The following is a 26,256-nucleotide window of genomic DNA, read 5'->3' as shown; positions in this document are numbered from 1 at the left end:
AGAGAACAACTTCATGACTCTAACAACATAAGCATGTATGTTTTCATAGAAAGATCAACTAGGCAACTCTGGGGAGATTAAAAGCCTGGAGAGGGACGGACAGGAGGAGGTGGAGCAGACTGACAACAGGCATGGAGAGGGACGGACAGGAGGTGGAGCAGACTGACAACAGGCATGGAGAGGGACAGACAGGAGGAGGTGGGAGCAGACTGACAACAGGCATCTGCTCTGGGGAGGCAACCTGCAAATGTACTGAAAACACACACACACAGTACTAGATCCTTTCAGAAACAGTGAAAAGTCTTGGGGAAGTGAATAAAATCAACACATTTAAGCACAAACAAGAGGAGTAAGAATTATTTTTAATAATCTAACTGCACCCATAATTAAGTAACAGGGATACTGGAACAAAGGTCAAGCTCCAGTGCAGTCAGAAACCAAGAGGATCAGGATGTGTGAAGGGCAAACATGAAGTGCTTAAGTTCATACAAAATTGAATTTACCATGTTCTAGGGTTGTATGAAACTAAATATAAAACAAAATATTTTAAATGCAAAATTAGAAGAAATTAGTATTGATGAAGTTCATGTTCCCTTCCCTTCAAAGAAAAATAGGAACTTAAAACTTATAGTTTCTAATATAGTTGACGATTCAAACTTTTAATTTTATACTATGGCTTTGTTAAATTAAAAAGTATAGCATCCCAATTTAAGAAAACATGTATTGCTTATCAGTAAATAAACACAGCTATTATTCATTGCACCTTGAAGTGGACAGAAATAGTTTAAAGAAACTAAAAGCTAAAGTTGGACAGATCCTCTGAGTAGCTAACTGAACCTTGTGAGCTACAGGTGTCAGATGTAGATATCGGATGTAGACTTCTGCATCCCCACATACTCTTACTATAGACCTTAGAAGCACAGCATATGGTTGTTCTTTATATAGTCAAGAAATGTCACCTCTTCACTTAAAAGAGAAACTTTATGGTTGCTCTGTGGCATATCCAACAGACGATATCATCACTCTTGAGTTTTGGAGCCATTATTAAGTGAGGTAAGGATGACGTAAGCATCGTGGTTCCAGGATAACTACTGATTAGTGGGCAACACACACAACACTGGGATGTAGACAAGGGCTGCCTGGCGTCATGAACAAAAGGATGAGTAACATCCTGGAGAGGACACAGGAGGAAGGCACACAACTGCATCATGCTACCAGAACAATGTACGCTTTAACTCGTATGAACAGTTTTTTTCTGGAACTTTCCATTTAATATTTTGAGAAGGTGAGCAACTATAGGTTCCTGGAACCAGACATAAAGGAAGACTAATGTAGCAAGGACTACCAACAACAAAAACTGTAGTTATTCAATAACAACAACATTCTAGAGAAGATGATCTCAAACAAATTAGTATTTCCACCAAATATGCTGAAGGTTTTAGGGTTCAGTGAACACTTACTTATTCCTTTTGATAAGTATTAGCTATATATCTAATTGATGACACAGAACTACTAATTAACCTACTAGTTGACATGTATTTCACATCCCACTTGCAAGATATTTAAGACTCTATAAATTGTTAAGGGTGACTTATTGAGGGCATAGAAACAGTTATTTAAGTTTTTGTGTTAAGTAATTAAGTTATTGTGGCAGGTATTTACCAGATTGGATAACTCATTATACTGCAGGTGACCTTCTGAAGAACGAATATTTTCTAAGTAGATCAGTAAACTACAATCAAGACTAAACAAAACTTTATCTCAAAAACTGCTTTGTTCGCTTTTAACATTCTGTTAATAACTGGGTGCAGTAGAACATCAGGCTATGTAAAAAAAGACAAAGCCTGATTAATTTCTTATGAGTATGACTTCAGTCACAGTGGTCAAATATCATAGTAGCATAGTAAACTTACTATGAATACAAACAAAACTAAGAAACTGAAACAGTTCTCAAAGTTCTAGCTGATGGCCTGCTGGTTTATAATAGTGTATTTACTATGTGCTTTATTACCAAGTTTTCAGAAAGTATGTGTACACCTGCAGATAGGTGTTTGTCATTTTGAAGTTTCTCTGATGGGACTGACCTCTGTGCAGACAATTCTTTTGTAATTCCACAGAATTTCAAATCCAGTATAATAATAACGAGGGAGAGGGCAGGGCCCTCTCAAGGCGAGTGCAAAAGGGTAAGAAAGATATCCAAGACTGTTGTGTGATGAAGGAGGAACTGATATATCCTTCCGGGAGATACTTGAACCCTGCCACAGGTAACAAATTAACTATGCATGTGGTTTCAGTGTCATGCCAGGACACATGCCAACACGAGTAGGCTAAACAATGACACTCCCAACCAACGAAGGTAAAGGAGCGTTTTGTTTAAACTGTACTACTGGGAGTATCTATTTCCCCTTGGTCCAACAGTTCCCACAGCTAGGATCCAAACCTGAGTACTAAGCTAAAATTGAGTCCAAATTTAAAGCTCAATAGTTATTAGACGGGCAGGTTCCCTAGTCTTCCCTGTGCCTCAGTTTCCTGAACTGTAAAACAAGACTGGTAAGAGGGTCTCGGTGGGTTGTACCAAGTAAGTAAGATCTCTCAAGTGCTTAAAACAGTCTGTGGCACACAAAAAGTGTGCCAATAAACACAATAAACATCCACGGGGTCTCGTGGTCACTGACGTCAGGCCACGCAGGATTCAAGACAGAGATGTAAACACTGGTCCCCGCCCCGCAGAAACCCCTCGGTGTGTCGCTCCTCTGGAACACCTCGGGGCTGTGGGCGGACAGCAGGGCACCAGCTCTCCAGACTGCTGGCGGGAGGGAGCCAGCCTGAGGAAGGGGAGGACCCGGAGCGGCCCCCACCCCGACGCCAGCCCCTCACCTTCCGGAAACTCGGGCACCGCTAGGTCCTGCTCCCAGCCGTCCACCTTCTGCAGATACTGGTAGACCAGCTCATCCTTCTCCTGCTGGGTGACGGCGTCCAGCAGGGCGTACTCGAGCGAGGTCTGCGCGGGCAACAAGCCCGAGAGGCTCGCGCCTCGCGCTCCGGGGGCCGCCATGTTACCCGAGCTCCCAAGGGCTCCCGGGCCGAGGGCGCGAGTCGGACCAGAGTGCGCCGCCCTCTTGCCTCAGAGCCGGGCCCGGCCAGCCCGGACCTGCGCCACACACGCTTCCGCCGACTTTAAGCCTTCCTTCCGACGCCAAAGTCCAAAGGGCCGTGCTTCCCCGGCACGTAATTAAACTCCAGAGCTGCCCACCCCGCCCCTTCCAGGTTCCGGGCCGCCGCGAAGCCTAGACGTTCAGAGCGCCAGATTCGACACGGGAAAGGCTGCTGCGGTCGCGCTCTAGAAGAGCTGGGAACCCATTGCCTTTGGAGCCCGACAGGGTTTCCAAGACAAATAAAATGCAAATAACTATGTACACGTTAAAAAGAGCCGACTTAAGAAACGCCTCCCCAGTTGTCCCTCTCTTAAACTGAGATCAGCCGATTCGGCACGGCAGTGACAGCGGGACAACATTCCCGCCAAGAAAGACCCGAAAGGTAAAGAGGGTAAAGCAATCATCAGAGGAGAAGCTTCATCATGTAGGCAGTGAGGCCAGTGGTTTTGTGTTATCAACAATAATTTTTTTTAAAAAAAAAAAGTGTCCTGTGACTCTCGGGGTGCTGAAAGTGCAGGCGCGAATGTAATGTCCCGCGAGCCGGGGAGGTGGTGCGGAGAGGAGGCAGCTGCAGCTGGTCCCCGGGCTGCCAAGCCAGGTGTGCCCACGAGGGACTGCGGGGGGAGGAGGGGGGCGAGCTGCAGAAGGGCTCTTCGAGAGGCTGGCATTACTTAACCTGAGAATAATGTAGGGCCCCTTCATTGACCTTCCCCCACCCCAGATCCAAAGGCAAAGGAGGGGGATCCTGTAGGAATTTTCTGGTACCTGACCTCTCTGGAGGTCTACAGAGGTGGCTGATTGCTGTCCGGCAAGACAGCCCCTGTGGTGTGGAGTACAATCTCACATGTTCGAACTTTGTTCACTGTGCAGGGTTTGATCCTATGATGGAGGAAGAAATGGACTGACCCAGGAAACTGAAGCTGGTTGGATCCATGAGTCACGAATAAAGGCAGCTGGGCCGCCGTAACCAACACCTCTTTGATTATGGTGTGACTAGTTTCACACTCAGTAGACTGGGGCTGTGACTGGACTTGTGAATGGACACTTGTCCACATGAACGAGAGCCAGAATAGCTTTCTAACCATTATTTGGAGACTGTTTTCCGTTAAAGTCATTGAGCCTGGTACTTACCCTCAGTGCTTAACATTCAAGGCATTCTTGATTCTTATTTTTATAAATTGAATTCTGGAAAGTTAAAAAAAACTGAATGAAATAGTGTCACAATGTAAAGAAAACTATATAGATGTTACCCTGTGGTGGGTTCTCTTAATTTCATTGTGGTATAAATAGAACAGCAGGTGTTCACAGGTACTAAGTGGGTTGTGTGCCAATATCACCAAAGCTTTCAGTTCCAACCAAGTTAGTTGGCTTTTAGTTACTTTTTTCCTATTAAAATTTTGTTACAAGAAATGAACTCTGAATTTACCAAAGACTAGTGTTGCACTCATAAAGATAATTTTGCCATGTTAGAAGACGCGTTTTGGGAAGAAGATATCTGGGAATATAAATCTAAAAGAAAACCCAAACCAGTACATCCAAATAATTGTTCTGAAAATATTTCAGAATCTGTTGAAAAAGTAACAGATGGAAAATACCCATCAAAAAGAAAAAGAAACCAAAAAAAACCTTCAGAAAAGCCAGGCGAGACGAAGGACCACCAAGTATGCCTTCCAGAAACAAACAGTCAGATATCTGCAGGTTCTAGTCAGAATTCGAGCTGTGGAGATGAGATTCAGCAGTCTCAAAGCAAAGAAACAACACCCAAAAAGCAGTGTAGAACTCACAGAGGCAAGCAGGTGACCCCAAAGGTGCGCCCAGTTTATGAGGGATATTGTCCAAGCTGCCAGATGCCCTTCTCCTCACTGTTAGGTCAGACGCCCCGGTGGCATGTTTTTGAGTGTTTGGATTCTCCACCGATCTCTGACACAGGTAAGAAAAGGCCCAGTGAGGCTCCTGTCACTGCCTCCTCAGTGCTGGGATTATAGGCACTTGGAACTATGCCTGACTTGTTTTTGTGCAGGTTGGTAATCAGAACCTAGGTCCTTGTGTACATAGCAGGTATTATGGACCGAGCTGTCATCTCAATTTTTTCTCAGTTTCCATAAATGTCACTGAACCTTTCACTCTGTTTTTTCCTACTTAACTCTTATAAGGACCATATAAGTTAGATGGTATTAACATTTTATAGGTAACCGTTCCTACGGGCTGAATAGCCAGGCCTATTTGTTATCCTACTTTAGAATTAGATAGAAAAGTATAAATATATTCGGGTCCTAAATATGGATATGTTGTATTCATCATGCGTGTTAATATACCGGAAAAGGAACTAGAAGGTAGTCTGAGATGATTCAGTCTTACAGAAATGTGCCAGTAACAGAAGTGATGCCATGTCTTTATTATATTTTAAGATAAATGTCATGTTTAACACATAGAAAATTCTCCTTGGACTATGTGGGGAATGAGTTATAAGTTACCTCCAATTGCCTTGTGAAAAGGGAATCTGAGAAGCAATCTAGAAGTATTTGGTTTAAATGTAATAACTAGATTCTTGTACAATTATGTCAGATTAATTTTTTGGTGTTTTAATGTTGATCTTGGCAACAGCAAGCCATAGATAATTGCCATAGTTCTTAGAGGGGGCCCATGGAGAGCTAGGTGTGGTGGCCCACACCTTTTATCCCAGCGCTTGACAATGAGGAGGTGGGCAGATATCTGTGTGTTCAAGGACAGCCTGGTTTACATAGAGAGTTCCAGGATAACCAGGGCTATGTAGAGAGACCCTGTCTCAAAACAAAACAGTGAACTGTGATTTTTGTGCCTAGCGGTTACTTTATGGTGTTAGTGCTCTCAAGGTTTATTGTGTAAAATTGTCTCTTTTTTTTTCCTTTTTAACTATTTTCAGAGTGTCCAGAGGGTTTGCTGTGTACTTCCACAATTCCTTCTCATTATAAGAAATACACTCACGTCCTGCTTGCTCAAAGCCGAGATAGCAAGGAGCCTCTTAGCAGCCCCTCGCATGCATTGGCTGGGCAGTTTGCTGCAGTGGCGCCAGATTCTCCTTGTAACCTTGAGGAAAGACAGTCTTTGCTTCTGAAAACTGAGAACTCAAGAAAAGTGTTAGATGATTCTTTGTTGATGATACAATGTCTAAAAACATCTCTGCCTCCAGCTGAAACCAACAGGAAGAACATCTCTTCTCTGTGTTCTCAAATGTCTCTAGTTCCACAGCCTGCTGAGTTTGTTAAGAGAGACCAGCTGGTGGGAGGTGGACCGCCTCTTGCTGAGGCTGCATTCAATAGCCAAAGCAACTCAGGGAGTACGGGTTTGCCATTGCCAGAAAATGACGGTGGCTGTGAGATCTCTTATTCTCCGCTGCACAGTGATGAAGAGACTTATGATGTAGACCAAGAGCTGGACGATTCACAGCAGGAACTATTTTTTACCCAAAGCTCTAAAGACAGCAGCCTAGAAGAGGAAGACTCTGCCATATTTGAAAACCTTCATGGTCCCTCCTCAAAGGAAGCAGAAGGGATGTGGCCCACAGCGAAGAGCCTGGCTGCTCGGGCGAGGTGTAGTTCGTTGAGTGAAGGCAGTACACTAAGTGACTCTTTTCTCATCTCCCAAACCTCGAGCAGGCTTTCCCGAGAGGACCCATCTCACGCAGATGCAGCCTTCCTCTTGCTTTCACCTGCGTTGGCAGTGGGGGGTGCTGCTTCGAATTATCAGACCACTAAGGGCAAGCCTGCTGAGCCAGAAAAATCCCACCCACTTGCATCAAGTTATCAGCCACAGAAAATGGAAACGCCAGCTGTTGGCAATCAGACTTCTCTGCCGTTACTTACAAGTGCCATGTCAAAGCCTCGGGAAAAGGAGGGAGGTGAGCGGCTGCCTTTGCATCCAACCCAAAGTCAGACTAGAGGATTACAGAGTAAGGGCTTGGGTGCTCCAGGTGCTAACTGTGCCTGCAGGAACGCACAGAAGCCTTCTAGCATGCCTCTTGAAAAGCCCTTGGGCACACCGCCTTCCAGTGCCAAGTGCAGCCCAAGCCAACCTTCTAAGAAAGTAATGAAGCAAATGGATATAGGTGTGTTTTTTGGACTACCACCCAAAAGACAAGAGCCATCACAGAGGGAAAGTGCATCAGAAGGGCCAAATGTCAGTCCAGCTGTGAGCCCCAATGAAAAGAGGCCCCGGTTGAGTAAGAGGAAAGCACAGAGTTCTCTGAGTGACTTAGAATCCGATGCAAAGAATCCAAGTGAGAGTCAGCTCTCTGTGGAACTGTCTGGAGAGAGGACCCAACGTCGAAGAAAGAGACCTAAAAAGTCAAATTCACCCCGGGAAGGAACATACCAGAGAACATCAGGTCACCCCATTAACAATCCAGAGTCGGGAACAGTCAGCTTGAGCAAAGGCAAAGCCTTTGTAAGAGGGACTCACGGCAGGACGCAGAGAGGGAACTGGAACACTTCAGAGTCCTCTGGTGCGGGGAAATGGAGAAGAACATGTCCGTTCTATAAGAGAATCCCCGGTAAGTTGGAATACCAACTTCAGCTTTTCAAGGAAGACACAGCAACGTTTAACGTTTTTTGTCTTTGGGTAGATAAGTTTGAAATAATTTGTGTGGAGTATATATTTTCTTTGCTTTTTATAATATTTTATGAATCTTTTAACTGGATCATGTTTGGGTTTTTTAAAATTTCCCCATTATCAGCAAATTTTTGTTAACCTTTTTATACACGATACTATAATAATTAGGTAGCTATTATAGAGTATAGAAAGGCTTGTGAACCGTGGAGATTCCACATAACATTAAAGATGGTAAGATGTTGGAGTAAATGTAACAAAAGCCAGCGTCTAAGCACTGCTCAGGATACACAGCCTCAGTGACTTGCAAGAAGGAGAATGTAACCGGCTCTTCCTACCACAAACGCCAATTTTCAAGCAATGTGAGAACCTAGGGTTTTCTGTTTGCATATGTTCCAACTGGATATCTGCCCATGCCTTCACGGATAAGTTCATGGGAAAACTGAGCCCAGAGATTAATTCCATCGCTAAAGAGAGAGAACTCTTCTATTGGGAGTATACTAGGAAGCAGCAGGGATATGCTCGGCTTCTGATGCTGCACAGAAATGCCCCACTGATGAGGGGCCAGGGCCGGTTCTGTTTTCAGGGATATTACGATTCCCTTTTTACACGTGTGGCGTGTTGGCCGCCTCCGTAGCCCGGTGAGCCTGTTTGCCTGTGTCAGCTGTTAGCACACTTGACTGTTCACTCATAAGCACACTTTAGAACAGTGTTTCTCAACTTCATTTTTGTTATTTTTTTCCTTGGGGGAGACTTTTATGGCAATCCCTTCTTAAATCCTTCCTCCTCTACTCCCTACCCCAAAACAAAATCCAAGGACTACAGAAACTATTGTCTGTCTTTTCTTTTACTTTGTCTCTTTGGAGAACTGCAAACTGCAGTAAGTTTTTTGACCCCTGAGAAGCCTATCAGTGTCACCCCCTCATTGGAATTCATGGCTTTGAAAGTCCATCTGATTCTCTTCTCAGTGCTTGGTAGAAATTAGAGATTCTACTTGCCCCACCCCTAAGCATCAGTACCACAGAAGTATTGATCAGGGAAAAGAAATGGTTGGTTTGGAACTTAACATTCTTTAATTTATTTATTTATTTATTTATTTATTTATTTATTTATTTATTTTGGTAAGACCATTCTCAAGCCTCTACACTGGAGTATTTAGCAGACACAGGAATTATTCTTACCTTTTGATAAATGTATTTCTTAAACTCATAGTGAAATTGAAGCGTAAATGAGAGGTGCAGAGTGGAGAGGCCTGGCTGTTAGCCAGGACTCCATGTGTGAGTGCCTGGCTCCTGCTCACACCACTGCGGGCCATCTCGTTACAGGGACTGGCTTCACTGTGGATGCTTTTCAGTACGGTGAGGTCGAAGGCTGCACGGCCTACTTCCTCACACATTTCCATTCTGATCATTATGCTGGGTTGTCAAAGGACTTCACATGGCCGGTCTATTGTAGTGAGGTAAGTTTCGGTCCTCTAAACTCTGTTTTTGGGATATCGTGACTTTGAGAAACTTATACCATATTGAAAACTAGAAGAGCCATTATTTTTCTGGAGAAAATGGCTAAAGCAGATTGGACATTTAGGTTTAAAAATCAAACATGTCACTGTCAACAGATACAACCTATTTTTATAAACATGCATTTTATTACATGTGAACAATAAATGTTCTTACAGTGTACTCTCTAAGCCAAGGTTCACTGAGTAAACATTCTTTTGAATGCCTAAGTAGTTATAGAGGCAAAATACTTAATGTTAGGGGGCTTGTATCTTCCAGGTAAAGCTAGGGCGGCGTTATTACCACAGCAGTGGTACCTCAGACTCTGTCCCCAGCTTGTTTAGAGGAAGTTTCATGGTGCAAAATACCTTGAATTGGTTGTTAGATCATGAACACTTAACAGTTCCCGGGAGGCTTCAACTAGAAAGTGATGTAACCCTCACAGCATAGTCTGTGACACACCTCAGAAATATGTACTATGAGCTTTCAGAAAGTTTAGAGTATCTAAAACATACCACAAGGAGACACAGGAGATAAACCCACAGCAGAGGGCAGGGACCAGGTCAGGATGCATTTTGTGTGTCCTTCTGGGAATGATGGGCTTTTCCCAGATGCACAAGCAGCAGAGTGACATGGGTATCTTACAGACTCGTCCCTGCTGTGGAGGGTCTACGTGCATAACAGTGGGAAACCCGAGAGTACTGATATGCCATGGCTCTAAACTGAATATGACACAGCACCAGTTTCTTACACACCCTGCCTTGCAGATAACTGGCAATTTGTTGAAGAAGAAGCTTCGTGTGCAAGAACAATACATCCATCAGTTGCCGATGGACACAGAGTGTATAGTGGATGGTGTCAAGGTTGTTTTGCTGGATGCCAATCAGTAAGTATAAAGGCTACCTCAGTACCCACTTGTCACTGTAGGTGCACACCAGTGACATAAGAGGTGCCTGCCATAGATAGCATTGAAAACGAAAATGGCGACATGGTTGTCCGAGAACTTAGAGCTGATAAGCTGGATTCTTAAATCAGAGTAAATCCTATTTCTATTTTTGAAAAAACAATTTCCCTATCAGATTGAGTGTAGAGAACATCTGTTGTCTAACTTATAGTTTGTACAGTTGACTGGTGACACTTTATATTAAGAAAATACTTTGTTACTGGTCTTCAAAGATGCACTTTTCCATTTTCCTTACCATAACCTACATAAAGTAAAATCTGATATTCTCTCTGGATACCAGAGGATTGGGTCTCTGCTCCTACCCTACTTTTAAACAAAACAAAACAAAACAAAACACCCAAAAAACAAACAAAAAAAACCTCATTCTGTTTTAGACTCTAAAGATTTGGAAGATTTCTTTTCCCATTGAAATGAATAGTATTCTCTCTCTCTCTCTCTCTCTCTCTCTCTCTCTCTCTCTCTCTCTCTCTCTCCCTCCCCTTCCCCCTCTCTCTCTTCTTCCCTTTCTCTCTCTCTCTCCCTTTCTTTCTCTCTTTCTTTTCCTTCCTTTCTCTCTCTCTGTCTGCCATCTTTACCCATCTCCTTCGTTTCCTTCTCCTTCCCTCTCTCCCCATCCCCTTTCCATCTCCATCTCTGCCCCGCACTGTAAGGTGCAATCAAGATTCGTGTGACCCAAATACAGCGACCCACTATGCTTCTTTCTGAAATGTAAGCCTATTCCATGGAGACCATAAGCACCTTGGGAAAGAAGTAAGGCAAAATCTGGATTTGCTGAAGTCCAGGCCAATATTATCTTGTTAGATTCTTTTAAAAAAACAAAAAAATGGTTTCCAACCTTGCTGATACTTCTTTTTTGATTGCCAGTTTGAGTTCTGATGTTTTTTTGGAGTTGTTGTTATTGAAACATTTACCACAAATCACACAGTTCACAAACTATTCGATCACGCTAGTGTCTCAGCCAACACCTATCAGACAGAAGTTGTCCTAAGGGTTTAGAAGCTAAGCCAGCCTGTCCTGAAGACAGGACCTTATTGGCAATGTACACCTGTAGACATGAGCCACCTTCCCTGCACACTGGTGCAGCCGATAAGTCCATTCTCCTGTTGATGTTGACAGACCTGCCCTTGCTCCAGGTGCTTTGTCTGTTCCCTGCATGTTCCTCTAAAATGTTTGTGTCCAGCTGTCCAGGTGCTACCATGATCCTTTTCCAGCTTCCCAACGGTGCTGTCATACTGCACACTGGAGACTTCCGAGCAGACCCCAGCATGGAGCGCTCTCTCCTGGCGGGCCGCAAAGTCCATACACTGTTCCTAGATACCACGTGAGATACTTTATGTGTTCTCCCTCGTCCCACTGATAGCTATGTCCTGTGTTGTATGAGTAATTTGCTAAGATCATCTAAATGATGGCTTACAGCTAATTTATGTTTTAAAAGTGTTTATCAAAAAGATGCCATTTAAAAAGCCTGCTTAAAGGCAAATTTTGAATTACAGGTCATAATTTTTTGTTATTTTAATTTTGAAAATGTTTATAGGACAGTCTTGTTACTAAAAAAAAAAATTAAGGGACAAACTTTAGGAAGACATCTTTTAAATTATTATTCTTTCTGAAGTATCCATGTAGTGTATTGGGTATAGTTGTGAAGAGGAAACAGAGGCCATGATGGGGTTTTTCTTATGAGTATTGGAATTACTTTTATTCTTTTCTTAAAAAGGTAATTTATAAGTGATACCTTTGAATGCTTCAGTGATACAAATATAATCACCTAAGTGTTTATATTTAGATTATGTGGTCTTAGCCTTATTAAGGTATAATTGACAGAAATTATATGTGTTTGTACTATACAATGTGTTTCCATGTATTAAAATAACTCATTGATTTGTTAGGACTCATGTATATAAACATTTCAAGAATTTTTTGAGTAAGCTATTTTAGTAAAAGACAATCTTTCCAAAAAAAAAAAAAAAAAAAAAAAAACCAGAAACACCAAAGACAAGTCTTTCCATGGCCATTTGCTCCCAGTGATGGTTTCATTGTGTCATATGTTCTTTAAATGGTAGATAAATTAAAGAAGCAACATTTTTAAAAGTGTAGTTTTATTCTTCATACGGTTCTGGATTTCTTTGCATTAGAAGAAAGGCCTGGGACTTTTTCTCCTTTTTGATGACAAAAACCAAAAACAGTTCTGTAAGTCATGAAAAATCATTTGTTCAGTGTTTATAGTGTGTTATATTTTAGAAAAATCACACTTTTCATCTCAAAATATATATAGATAATAGCTGGGAGCCAGCCTTTCAGTTGGGTGTTTTTGAGCACGTAGTCCAGCTAGATCTGTTAGGTGGTTTTTTAAAAAGATTTGTTTTTATTATTTCTTACTCTGAGTGCATGCACTTGAGTGCAGGAGCCATTGGGGACCTAAGGCGTTAGAGCCTCTGGAGCTGGGGCTACAGGCCAGGTTAGGATCTGACTCTTGTGGGTGCTGGGAGCTGAACTCAAGTCCTCTGGAAAACCAGTCTGCACTGCAAACCACGAGCCTCTGCAGCCCCTGTGTCTGCCATACTCTTCTGATATATGCATTTATGTATTTGTGAAAGGAAATAACCATGTGTATATCACTTTTAATTTGAAACACTATATTACATTCATCTTTAGCTTATTTATTAAGTCAGAATTCCTTCCTATAATCTCTTTCAGTTGTATTTTCTTTGATAGTAACTTGGGTTTTAAAAATAGATACTGAGTTCTTTCATTCATAAGTAAAGCTGTCAACTGGGAAAATTTATTCTTATTAAGAAGAAAAGTATTCAAACAGGAAACTTCGAGGATGGTAACAACATAATTAAAAAAAAATGGATGGTGAAAAATTATTATTGTGCCATAAATTGGCAGTAACTGCAAACAGGTGTTTTCATTGTAGGCAGTGTGGGACTATGTGGTTTTAGTAGTTACACTCCTGGTGTATGAACGTCACTTGTTTGTTTTCTTGTAAAGTAATATCCGAGCAGAGCCTCGGCTCTCGCTTCCTCTGTCAGTGAAAACCAACTGCATTTCCTTGTCACAGGTACTGCAGCCCAGAATACACCTTCCCATCTCAGCAGGAGGTCATCCAGTTTGCCATCAACACTGCCTTTGAGGCTGTAACTCTAAACCCACGTGCTCTTGTTGTCTGCGGCACATACTCTATCGGAAAGGAGAAAGTCTTCCTAGGTGGGTGGTAGCAGTATCTAATTTACATTAATATATTATAAAGATCAGACTTGTGCACAGGCCCTTTCAGCCCTGCCCCTGCATTTGATACTTACTTTCTGAACTGATCCAGTATATTACCTTTGAAGTTAGAGGGAAAATGGATAGCGCTCAACACCTTTAAACCAGGAGGCTAAACTCTGCGGGAGCATTTGACAAGTGCATTTATCTTGGCACTTAGTCTATAGACAGTCTGTGTGGCACCGTGGTCTCAGCCTTGAAAGGTGCTCACTGGATAGTGTACGGCATCATTCCTTGCTGTATCCACCAGCGAGCCAGCAGAGAACAAGTTAACTTTTGCTCCTGAGAGACTGCTTTTGTCTTCCTATAGTCTGTCTAGGTGATAGATGTGTTGTTTAGTTTCTGCAGAGTGCTCCCCAGTTCTTCAGTGTGATAACACTGTGCCAGCCTCTAAGAGATGAAGTGATAAGGCCAGGGATTTAACACGTGCCAGTGTTCTTCCTTTCCATCTGCCTCTTCTATGCTTTCTTTTAAAATTAATTATACTTTTAGTCATGTGTGTATGTGTGTGTGTGTGTGTGTATCTGCATCTGTGCATGGGAGCACAGGTGCCCATAGAGGCCAGAGGATCACGTCAGATTACCCTGCAGCTGGAATTACAGGTTTTGAGCTGCCCAGCTAGGATGCTGGGAACCAGACTGGGGCCTCTGCAAGGGCAGTCTGTGCTCTCAGCCATGTAGCCATTTCAACGTCTGCTTCCTATGCTTGCTTTGTAGTTTTTAAATGATAAGTAATAGACTTTTTAAAATAAATTCTTTGGCTTTCTCGTTGTAATTCCATATAGCTAATGAGCAAAATCATTTGGCTATTTGTAGTTAAAATGAGAATGTTTGTTTTGTGAATTTTTTTTTTATTTGTTAAATTCTTACTTTAAAATGTGAGTAAATTGTAACTTTGTTTATTTATCAGGCTATGGTTTTATTGGTTTTTTTTGTTTTTTTTGTTTTTTTATCTTTTGCTTTGCCTACAGCCATTGCTGATGTTTTAGGTTCAAAGGTGGGCATGTCCCAAGAAAAATATAAAACTTTGCAGTGCCTCAGTATTCCAGAAGTCAGTTCCCTCATAACCACAGACATGTGCAGCTCTTTGGTTCACCTCCTCCCAATGATGCAAATTAACTTTAAGGTAAGCATTGGAGATGTGTATCGTTGAAGATAAGCCAGGAAGGGTGTTTATCTGAATAGAACCCTAAGAAATTCTGTGAGAATGAAAATTCCCCCCTCCCCCCAAGGAAAACATTTGGTGTTTTTAGCTTTTTTGTGTATATACCTTTGTAGGACAATTCACATGCCCACCAGGACTTTGGACACTAGACGATTAGCCCAAAGGAAGGAACACAGATAGAAAAGCATGTCCTATCTGGTCATCCAGACTTCTGTTTTAAGACCGTTTTTCCTAGTCATTTCTAGGTGAGTGGGGGAGTAAAATAGTTACAAGTTTTCCCTCAGGCCTGTTTTGTTCCATTCTGATTCTGGCCCCTGTTAATGCTGGCATGAACTGCTGGTGTATCCTGACAGGAATTTCTAGAGTGATTCCCGGGGTATAAGCTCAAACATGTCATATGAAAGGTCTGATATGTCACTGTGCTTTAGGGGACTATCTCAGATTTAAGTTCTAGGATTTTTTTTATTTTAAGGTTTTGACACCTGCCAATGGAAATAGTAATGTTGTGTAATAAACATGATTTAGAACATGATGCACAAAATGCAATTTTGCTTTTGCCATGTTCATAAAGTAACTTTCCTGAAGCTTTTAAAACTAGGAAGCCTGTGCCTTACAAATAACAAGATACCAAGAAAACAAATGTTCATTCCTTGGTGCGTGAGGTGAAAGCACCAAGATTCAGAAGTTATCTTCCTAAGTTTATAATCCAAAAAATTTCCAGATACAACCAAGGCAGGGTTTTTCACTTTGGTAAATAATTGAATGAATCTTGTGAGCATTTTAAGCTGGGAGCTGCCCACTTGGTGAGGTCTCAGGAGATGCTCATCAGAAGGGTGAGCGCCTCCGACCTGGAGAACAGCAGCACTGTTTTATTCCTGACTCAGTCTGTTTCATCTGAGCAGGTTGTCAGGGTTAGGGAGTCAGTATTCAACGTCCACAATAACCAGTCAGTATTATGGACAGTGGAGGGTTAGAACCTATCACAAGAGTACTGGTGGATGTCGTCTGCTGTAGAGAAAGCCTAGTGAGGGAAGGAAAGCAGACTTCCACCAGAGCCGCTGTGTTTGAAAAGCACAAGGCCTGTCTTAGGGTTTTACTGCTGGGAACAGACACCATGACTAAGACAAGCCTTATAAAGGACAACATTTAATTGGGCTGGCTTACAGGTTCAGAGGTTCAGTCCATCATCATCAAGGTGGGAGCATGGCAGCGTCTAGGCAGGCATGGTGCAGGAGGAGCTGAGAGTTCTACATCTTCATCTGAAGGCTACTAGTGGAAGACTGACTTCCAGGCAGCTAGGATGAAGTCTTATAGTCAACACCCACAGTGACACACCTACTCCAATAGGGCCACTCCCTGGGCCAAGCATATACAAACCATCATAGGGCCTATGCAGTGACTTAATGATGGAGAGGCCAGACGGCAGAGAGCTAAGGAGGAGTGAGAAGTCTGTCCACCACACACTGAGGGCCAGCCTCTGGACATACTAAAGGAGGCACAGTGAAATTACCCCTACACATGCACTTGAGTAGCTATAGTAAAGCAGACAGTAGCTGCCATTGTTGAGGGTGTGGGGGAATCCGAGCCCTGTTCTCTGCTATTGGGATCCGAAGTGATGCCCTTACGTTCAGTTTGTTGCTGCCCTGGTCAGTCCTGGGCATACCCTAGTGCTACCTAAGAAAAAACGAAAGCATCACCACGCACATAACTCTGGAAACATTCACAGTATCGTGATCCACGGCAGCCAAAATGTAGAGACAACCCCAATGCCCATCAAATAGTGAATGGACAAATGTAATGTGATGTATCTGTAAGGCAGGACATTCTTCAGCCACGAAAAGGGGTGGGATAATAATCCATGCAACAGCATGAACAATGAGGAAAATACGCAAGACTGAAAATGCGAACGCAAATCTATGTGTCCTGTGGTTTGGTCCGAGTGTGAATCTATAGGCCCAGGACGCCTGCCCGGTTTGGAAGACAATGGAGAGCGACTGCCGGGGTAAAGAGCATCTCTTCTGGATGATGTGAATGTTCTAGAGTTTGGTAATGGCAATGATGCACAACTTTGATTTTGTAAATAGACTGAAAACAGCTGAATTGAGTGATTTTTAACACTGGCAGTTGCTGCCTAGAAGTCAGGAGACAAAACAAACAATGAATAAGCAAAGAAGAGGTAAATGGAGACCAGAGGCCGAGCCTGGTGGCTGAGAGCAGCCAGAGTACCGCAGAGGCTGGGCACACAGTGTGGCTTCCTTGGAGAATTGAGTAAGGTTTTGTTGTGGTGGGACTGATGAGAAATGGATGACTGGGGTGACTCGGGAGGTAAGGCAGTAACTGGTGAAGTGAGACCTCTCAGCAGCCTTGCTCAGAAAAGGACTCAGATGGCTCCTGCGCAGCCTATAGCTTCACAGACTGTTTTCTGGTCCTCAGGAGCTTCTTTTAGATTGTATTTTTATCGTCCCAGACCTAAACAGAAATAAATCTTGAGGCAACTGCAAACTCAAGTACAGTTTTTATGCAGAAACTCAAACAGGCTTTCAGGGCAGATTTGAAGCCTTTATTCTGAGCACGATTTAGGCTGGCGTTCTCGAGAGGGGAGTGACCTGGTACGATTGTCTAAATTTTTAATACTCTCTGAGCTTCTTTTACCACTTCTGGGAGTTTATATTAAAAATTAATCCTATATGAAAAGGCTATTTTTTAGGGCTCTCAAACGATGAATGTCTAAGAAAGATAAGAAAGAGCAGGTGGGGTTCCTCCGGGCACACAGAAGGCTGGAGGAGCTGTGAAGCTCCTGGGAGGGAGCCGTGCCTTCTGTACCTCGCTGCCTGCTGTGGAACTAGAGCCGATATCTACTGTACTGCCTCAGGACTCTCCCATCCTCCCTGGGAGTGAGCAGGTAGTGGTGAGGTTTGAAGCTTCCTAGCCTAATAGGCACCGAGGAGTGGAATCTGATGATTATTGTAATGCCGTATATCTTATATCTGTGTATCTTAATGACTGTAGCCAAATATACCAACCCCAAATATTCGTACTGCATCAGACATAATGGCTTTCTTGTTCAAAGACAAGCCCAGTAGTTCCCAAGGTATGCAGGGAATCTTTAAAGAGTTGTAGAATGTGGGGTTAGTAAAATGCTTGCTGGACAAGGATTTGCGTTCTATCCCCAGGCCCATGTTAAAAACAAAACAAACAGCAAACAAAAAAGTAACTGGTAGTAATGTGTGCTTTGTAGACCCAGCACTAGGAAGCAGAGAGCTGAATCTCTAGGGCTCCCTGACCAGTAGGTTAGGATACTTAACAAGCTTCAGGTACTGAGAGAACCTAGCTAAAAGGTAGATGGATCCCAGGGAACAGCACACAGATGGCCCTCTGGCCACCACAAGCCCATTCCATGTGTGCCTGAACACACACACACACACACACACACACACACACACACATGGCACACACAGTCACATGCACTTCCATATCTAAACATAAAGGATGAAACACAGCAAGTGATGCTGAGTTCATACTCTCCGGCTCATCCCAAGGTCTCACTGGTGTCTCATGGCTGACTGCCACCTCTGACTTAACCCTTATTGACTGAATGTGGTGAAACACAATACAGAGGTACTGTGGGGGTCGCTGACATTCTGAAGGAAACCTTTGTGATGTTGCCAAGGCATTTTTCTCACAAACTGGTTGCTAATAAACATGAGGAGACAGTCATAAATCAGGGGTCTTGTGTTGGCTAAATTGTTTATAATAACTTTCCGCATGAGAACAGCCCCACAACTGTACCTGGTGCAGTGAGGGGCTGCTGGCACAACTGTACCTGGTGCAGTGAGGGGCTGCTGGCACAACTGTACCTGGTGCAGTGAGGGGCTGCTGGCACAACGTCTTTTCTGTAGATTTGGCTCATGTAGCCACAAGTTTCTATTTGTAGCACTGGCTTATATCACATGTTATTTTTAGAATAACTAATTTGTCTCATAGGAACCAAAAGTTGATGCTTGTTTAATTCTTTCAGGTAGCACGCAGGCACACGTGCACACAACACACACACACACACAAATAGAAATAGCTATGTTGGTAATAGACGCTGCAGACTAGGCTCCACTTACGACTGTGGGTACAATTACGTGTATTACTACCCTGGTCTCTGTTTACTGTCACTTCCTTTCAGGCTGAGGGTGAAGTGGAGAAAAATAGTAATTAACCAAACAAACAAAACAAAACCTCGAAAACATACAATGCCACGGGTGTCGTAATAGACATACAATGCCACGGGTGTCGTAATAGACATACAATGCCACGGATGTCACAATAGACATACAATGCCACGGATGTCACAATAGACATACAATGCCACGGATGTCACAATAGACATACAATGCCACGGATGTCACAATAGACATACAATGCCACGGGTGTCGTAATAGACATACAATGCCACGGGTGTCATAATAGAAGCTTACGTATCTGTAAATCCAGCTCCTAATATCAAAGTTATGAGCTGGCTAGAAATGCGGTCCTTTCATGATAGATATTTTTATATTTTCTTCAAATTAATAAAAGCTTTTGGTTGGTACAAAAGGAAGTCAAGCGGGGCTGGGACGATGGCTCAGCAGATGAGCACTTCCCGTGCGGCGATTCCTGGGCTCACATCTCTGGCACCCGTGCAAGGGCTTGAGCCCCAGCTCAGGTTAGTGACTCACCCTGACTCAAGGGACAGGCAGAGCATGATAGAACAGGATACCCCATGTCCTCTATACACATGTGCACATGTGCTTATGCACACACACACACACATACACACACACGATTATTTCATCAACAAAGTACATTTTAATTCATTCTACCCTTTTGAAACCCTAGATTTTAACCTTAAACTCTAAAGGGTTGATGTTCAAAAAACTCCCTTATGTCAGCATTACCCATCTCACGCCACTTTTACCTTCAGATGTGTTTCTCCAGTCTTTCAAAAAGAAGTTTGTGAAATGTCATGGTTGCTTATGACTTTAGCACTTTAGAGGAGCGGGCGTGGTGGTTTGAATAAGAGTGGCCCCTGTAGGCTTAGTATTTGGATGCATAGTCACCAGGAAGTGGCCCGATTTCAGAAAGACTGGAAGGTGTGGCTTTCTTGGAGGGAGTGTTTTGCTGGGAGTGGGCTTTGAGGTTTCAAAAGCCCATAACCACCTCAGTGTGTCTGTCTCTGTGGATCAACTCCTGCTCCAGCACTTGCCATGTTCCCTGCCTCGCTGATGATGGATTAAACCTCTGAGACTGTAAGCAAGCCCCTAACTAGATGTTTTCTATGTAAGAGTTGCCTTAGTTATGGTGTCTCTTCCCAGCAGTCAGTGACTGAGGCAGAAGTTGGTACCAGGAGCTTGGGTATGGCTGTGATAGTCTCCCCCCTCCCCCCATGCTGGAACATGGAAGACTACAGATGCTTGAACTGGAAAAGTAGTTGGACACTTTAAGTTGGGCTGGATGGGGCATCTTTGTAGGGGAGCATGGGAGACAGTGTTGGTGGTGATTTGAATTGTAGGGTTCCCAACTGAGAAGTTTCAGAGAGTAAGAAGATTAACATTTGTGTGATATTTTGGCAAAGAACATGGCTGGTTTTGCCCTTATCCTAAAAATCTGCCTAGTTTTGGACTAATAGCATTGACAGAGGAAATTTTAAGACAGCCTAGTATTGACCATGATGTATGATTATTAGTGATCCCAAGCCAAGCTTCCAGCCTGTGAGAGGAATTAAAGACAAGCGTGAGCAGTGGAGGAAAGCATCAAGAGCAGACCGCAGAAAGCTGATGCAGCTGTCAGTGAGCAAGGGACCCTGTTCCAGCCCCAGCTGTAAGTGAACAAGGGACCCTGTTCCAGCCCCAGCAAGCAGCAGAGCTTGGCAGCTTCGACCTCATGGCTCTGGGCTGAGTCAAGAGTACTAGAACGGAATTGTGGAGTCTCCCTCCATGGCTAAGGAAGGTCAGTGAGGCCGAGAGTGTGTCGGGGATATCCCTGCATGCAGGTCCAGAGAGGCCACTGTGTGCAGCTGTGAAGGTGAAGCCTGGCTTGCTGTGGACACCCCAGATGTTAGAGATGCCTTTCAGGAAGAGCTGCAGACCAGATGTGGAACCAGTCCAAGGAGTTAGAGATCTGAAGCACACTCTGATGTCAGACATGGAGCTGTAGCAGCTGGAGCTTGACCGGCTGCGTTCTCCGTCTTGCTTTGGCCCAGTATTTTCTCACTATACACCTTTCCTCCCTTTTGGAATAGCAGCGTGCATTCTGTACCACTGTATGTGGGAAATCTGTCATCTGCTTTTTGATTCCAATTTTACTGGGGATTGCACTTAAGAGATTGCCTTGAGTCTTAAAAGACTTCGGAATTGTATATAATGTTGAGACTGTGGGGACTTTTAAAGTTGGACTAAATACATTTGTAATATGATATGGGGGGCAGGGAGTGAAATGTGGTCATTTAAATAAGAATGGCCCTCTTAAGCTCAAATATTTGAATGCTTAGTCACTTGGAAGTGGCACTATTTGAAAGGATTAGAAGGTGTGGTTTTGTTGGAGGAAGTGTCACTAGGGGTGGGCTTTTTGAGATTTCAAAAGCCTGTAATAGAGCCAGTCTCTTCTGCTTTTGGTTCAGGATGTAGAACTCTCAGCTCCTTCTCCAGCACCAGGCTGCCTGCATCATGCTCCCTGCCATGATGACAATGGCCCCCAATTCAGTACTTTCCCTTATAAGAGTTGCCTTGGTCATGGTGTCTCCTCATAGCAATAGAACAGTGACTAAACTCTGCAACAGTAGCACACACCTTTAATCCCAGCACTTGGGAAGCAGAGGCAGGTGGGAGTTTGAGGCCAGCCTGGTCTACAGAGTGAGCTCCAGGAAGGATGGTCAGTGCTACACAGAGAACTTTGTCTCAAAAACCTAAAAATCAAACAAAAGCAAAACACACAAAAGCAATGAGTAAGAGCACATATCACTTCCGATGACAGTGTCCTGAAGACTGAGATGAGTCCAGCTCACGTTTGAGGTAACAGCAAATGCCCAAGGAGAATGCCATGGTACATCTTTAAAACACAGTCTGTACTGAGCACAGTGCCACCTCAGTGGATTCCTGTGTCCCCTCCTCAGCCTCCATCAGCTTGTGCCCACAGACTTGTGCTGCATTCTGTTTAGTGTATTCAGTATTGGCGTCTCTGTATGTAGCTTTTGAGCTAACTCATATCTCGCTTAACTTCGTTACTTAGTTCCCAAATAACTTGTAAGGCATCTTTCCAAGTGCTGCCTTTGAAGACCTCCATACTTGGGAGACCCTTCTTCAAGTCTCAAGAAATCACGACCACCCAAAAATCACAAGAAACCATACCTCGATGCAATCAGCAGAGGTTTATTAGGGAAGAGAGCTGGCAGCCAGCGGTCTGACTGCATACTCACGCAGGAGTAGAGTCTGACCTCCATAGCCAGTCCGTGGAGGGTTTTAAAGGGAAAAACCACAAACCAGGGGAGGGGGTAAGGGGTTGCCAAGGATACATAATATAAGAATAGCGAAACACTCCAGAGAAACCCACCCTGAAAGGTTAATAGCCATGTCACTGTGTCCCACCCTGTCATTTACCAACTATTTCAGATTAACTATCTTCACTTTTTCCAGCTATAGCCCCACCTAGGTGGCTTGCATCTTTTATCTGTGGTCAGGAATACCTTCCTGCCTTGAGCCTTTTCCACCCATAGGAGGGCCTACTACCTGAGGCTTGATTCAGGGAATAATGTCCTCCACCCAGAATGTGCCCCGGGAAAGTGAAGGCCTGAAATCTTATTTTCAGTTCCTCATTCTGGAATCTTCACTTTTCCTGCTCAGGTCTAAGGCAAAAAATCTACACATATTTCATAAAATGGCCTTTATAATTTTTCACTCTACACCTTGACCAGTCCCGGAAAGTAAAACAGGAGCTTGGTTGTGTTTCCCATGACTGTCCCTTCCGAGCGCCGGTCTTAACAGCTGAAGCTATCCGTGACTGTCCATGTCAGGTCTCTTACCCCTTAATTTCACAGGATCCAACTCCGTTGACTCTGACCAGCAAACCAATGCATTGTTTTTTCTTCACAGGGTTTGCAGAACCATTTGAAGAAGTGTGGTGGGAAATACGATCAGATTTTGGCGTTCCGGCCCACAGGATGGACACACTCTAACAACATAACTAGCATAGCAGATATTACTCCCCAGACAAAAGGGAATATATCAATATATGGTAAAGTTATTCAAGTTGCTCATCTTTTCAGTAATTTCTCCTTTTTGTTACATCTATTTGTGTGCCTATACCATGTGTAGATGTGGAGGTCAGAGGACAACCTGAAGGAGTCAGTTCTCTCCTCCTGCTGTGTGGGTCCCAGGGCTGACACTTGGTCATCAGGTGTTGTAGTGAGTATCCTGACCACTGACATACATATATATGTCATATATATATGTATATATACATATATATATATGTCATATATATGACATATGTATGTCATATATATATATATATATATATATATATATATATATATATATATAGAGAGAGAGAGAGAGAGAGAGAGAGAGATTCCTACTCAGTGCATTGTACTCCCTGCCTAGCACGGGCCACTGCATGCGACACTCAGTGATTTTAGAGGAAATGATAGAATTACTTGAAACAGTCAATGCTGTGGTTTTATACCACAGTGACAGGAAGCAGTAAGGTTGTGGCCGGAAGAGGTGGGTTAGATGTGGTGATGGCAGGGTGGCAGCTGGTGCAGGCTTCCTTTGGGAGATTTACCCTCACCCTCTGAATGTTGGGTAGAGACTTGCTGTGTGTTACCAGACTGCTGACTTACCTTCACTGAGGACTGGTTCACGCTCAGGCCCCCTCCATTGTTCTTTAACTGTGAGAAAAGACAATAAAGGGGTTTTTAGAATTCTTTTTTTTCCCTTCTTGCTTTTTATGTATGGAAAGTTTGGCATTGGGGTTTGCTTACTCTAGAAACCAGAGGCCCCCACTTGTCTTTCTTCCCATTTTCCTCATATTTCCTGCAGATTTCCCTGAAGTCCACAGCTGAGGGAAGTGTGTAGAGCACTGGTTCTCAAGCTTCCCAGCACTGCAGCCTTTAATGCCCACGCTGTGCTGACCCCACCTAAAGTCAGCTCCTCTGCTGCTTCAGAACTGCAGTGCTGCTGCTGTTTGAGTCCTAATGTAAATACCTGTGTTTACAGATCATCTTAGGCCACCTCTCTGACTTAATTTGACTCCCAAAGGGGTCGAGACCCACAGGTTGAGAACCACTGATTTTGTGGAAGACGTAAATTCAAACTAAATATAGTTCTCTAAAAATGCATATGCCTAGGTATATGCATTGTAACGTAGTAGTGGTTTTGGTTTTGTTTTCTGTGTGCCCTGAGTTTTATATTATGTTAATGTTTTCATCTTTATTAGTCATAAAGACATTAGGTTTTTATTGGGAGGGTATTGTTGTTTGTTCTGTCTTTTTTCTTAAAGACTATGTCTGTATAGCCCTGGCTGTCCTGAAACTTGCTCTGTAGACCAGTCCAGTCTCAAACTCAGAGGTCCGCCTGCCTCTGCCTCCCAAGCACATGGTTAAAGAAGTGCACCACTACCATCCAGCAAGACATCAAGTTTTATTATCATAACTGAAGCACCACAGGGTTTTTTTTTTTTTAAGAGTAATATTCTAGATTGATTTTCTTTTTTTCTCACTTTTATTAGTTTGGTTTTTAGAAAATAATCTCTTCCCTCTGATTCCTGATTCACTACAGGAATTCCCTATAGTGAACACAGCAGCTACTTAGAAATGAAACGTTTTGTCCAGTGGCTGAAGCCACAGAAAATCATACCCACTGTCAACGTCGGCAGCTTCCAGTCTAGGAACGCGATGGAGAGATACTTTAAAGAGTGGAGATTGGAAGCGGGATACTGACACTGTCACAAACATCAGGTGGGTTCCATACGGGCAGGCAGCGATGAAGAAATCTAAGCTGACCTGAGGTATGGTCCATGAGAAGAGTCTCAGGACTGTGTTCCTCATTCGATTTGCACAATGATATACCCAAGGTTCTGAGTGCCTCTCAGAGCCCCCAGTGACAGCTGAGAGTGGTTCTTCCCAGTCCCCTTCATTCTTAATGTCTTCCCCACGGAGGCAGCAGTCATCTGCAGGAAACATGGACATCAGACACAGAGCATTATCTATGTAATTATGAAATAAAACTTTTATATGATATGTATTGTTAAATAAAAGTTAACTGTAGAACTTACCGTAGCATCTTTGGATGGGTTTCATTATCGTCTTATTTTCTTTTTAGTAGAACAACTTTATTTTCACTGAAAAACTGAATAAAAATTACAGTGTTCCATATGCCTCAAGCCCCATTATAGCATCCTTTACCAGTGGTACAGGCATTAGCATCAGTGTGTGTGTGCTGACACCATAAAGCCATAGTTTGCACTAGGATTCAGTGGTGGTGGTGTGTATTCTATTGGCTGTGATGCACATATGACACATCAATCCTCAGGATGTTGTACAAAAGTTTCACTTCCTATAATATCCTTTATGTGCCTTATGTGCCCTGTGTTCATGCTTTACTCCTCATGACTGACCTCTAGCACCTGGCAGTCACTGATCTTGATTTGTGTCTTTTCTCAAATGTCACGTAGTTGGGATCACCAAGTAGGGATCGTTTGCAATCAGCTTCTTTCACACAGTCACATGCACAGAGGGTTACTCTACACTCTTCCTGGGTGCACAGAGGGTTACTCCACGCCCTTCCTGGGTGCACAGAGGGTTACTCCACACCCTTCCTGGGTGCACAGAGGGTTACTCCACACCCTTCCTGGGTGCACAGAGGGTTACTCCATACCCTTCCTGGATGCACAGAGGGTTACTCCATACCCTTCCTGGGTGCACAGAGGGTTACTCCATACCCTTCCTGGGTGCACAGAGGGTTACTCCATACCCTTCCTGGGTGCACAGAGGGTTACTCCATACCCTTCCTGGATGCACAGAGGGTTACTCCATACCCTTCCTGGTCGGCTTGATAGTTCATTCTGTGGACTGCTAAATTCTGCTCCAGTGTTTGGACATGGCATTCTCTCCACTCAAATGCTAAAGGGCATCTCAGTAGCAACAAAATGGCCACTGTGTTTCAGAAATGACCATTGTAAAGCTGTTAGAAGCATCCATTTGTAGGCTTTTGTATGAAAATGTGCTAAGCTCCTTTGGGTAAATATCAAGATAAGGTCTGACTATGTATCCCTGACTGACCTGGAACTCACAGAGATCTGCATGCATCTGCTCCCAAGTGCTGGGAAGAAAGGCATTACCAACCTTTCTTTCCTAGTTTGTTTAATTTCATAAGAAACTGTCAAACTGTTGAAAATGGACAAGATGAAACTTAATTCTTTGTATGCTAATTAAAAATAAAAATTAAAGACACCCTGCCCCTAGAGGCGCTGCAGGCATGGCTGCTGTATCACCTGTGCATCACCTGTGCATCAGTAGGTGGCAGAGAGGAGAGAGGCTGACCCATGAACATCTGAATGACCAGTAGCCTGACATTTCCTGAACACAGTGAGCCAGAGATGACCA

The 26,256-nt window shown here is 43.5% G+C and overlaps 2 protein-coding genes and 1 pseudogene across 2 annotated transcripts in view; 2 read left to right on the top strand and 1 right to left on the bottom strand.

The window, feature by feature from the left end:
* The window catches only part of Nhlrc2 (NHL repeat containing 2), a 52,013-nt gene extending 48,736 nt beyond the window's left edge, over positions 1–3,277 (bottom strand). Inside the window, exon 1 of the mRNA XM_034492393.2 lies at positions 2,878–3,277. Coding sequence (XP_034348284.1) covers positions 2,878–3,055 — 178 coding nt within the window. The 5' untranslated portion in view covers positions 3,056–3,277. The remainder of the gene's footprint in view (positions 1–2,877) is intronic.
* Positions 3,278–3,616: 339 nt separating this feature from the next.
* Dclre1a (DNA cross-link repair 1A) lies at positions 3,617–24,925 on the top strand. The gene is made up of 10 exons (XM_034492244.2): positions 3,617–3,753; positions 4,026–5,084; positions 6,058–7,683; positions 9,065–9,198; positions 10,003–10,121; positions 11,380–11,520; positions 13,261–13,406; positions 14,437–14,591; positions 22,745–22,886; positions 24,431–24,925. The coding sequence occupies exons 2-10, from the start codon at positions 4,619–4,621 to the stop codon at positions 24,589–24,591; spliced, it is 3,090 nt and encodes a 1,029-aa protein (XP_034348135.1). The 5' UTR covers positions 3,617–3,753; positions 4,026–4,618; the 3' UTR covers positions 24,592–24,925.
* Positions 24,926–26,104: 1,179 nt separating this feature from the next.
* On the top strand, positions 26,105–26,227 carry LOC117701844 (small nucleolar RNA SNORA17; annotated as a pseudogene).
* Positions 26,228–26,256: the final 29 nt, after the last annotated feature.

Source organism: Arvicanthis niloticus, chromosome 1 (genome assembly GCF_011762505.2).
Source record: "Arvicanthis niloticus isolate mArvNil1 chromosome 1, mArvNil1.pat.X, whole genome shotgun sequence".
NCBI lineage: Eukaryota > Metazoa > Chordata > Mammalia > Rodentia > Muridae > Arvicanthis > Arvicanthis niloticus.
Note: the sequence above shows the minus strand (reverse complement) of the source record. Positions and strands in the feature narration are given on the sequence as shown.

Coding starts and splice junctions, on each gene's coding strand:
- Dclre1a (XM_034492244.2), top strand. CDS start 4,619: ATGTTAGAAGACGCGTTTTGGGAAGAAGATATCTGGGAATATAAATCT. Junction 7,684..9,064: donor GTTCTATAAGAGAATCCCCG/GTAAGTTGGAAT, acceptor ATCTCGTTACAG/GGACTGGCTTCACTGTGGAT. Junction 13,407..14,436: donor AAAGGAGAAAGTCTTCCTAG/GTGGGTGGTAGC, acceptor CTTTGCCTACAG/CCATTGCTGATGTTTTAGGT.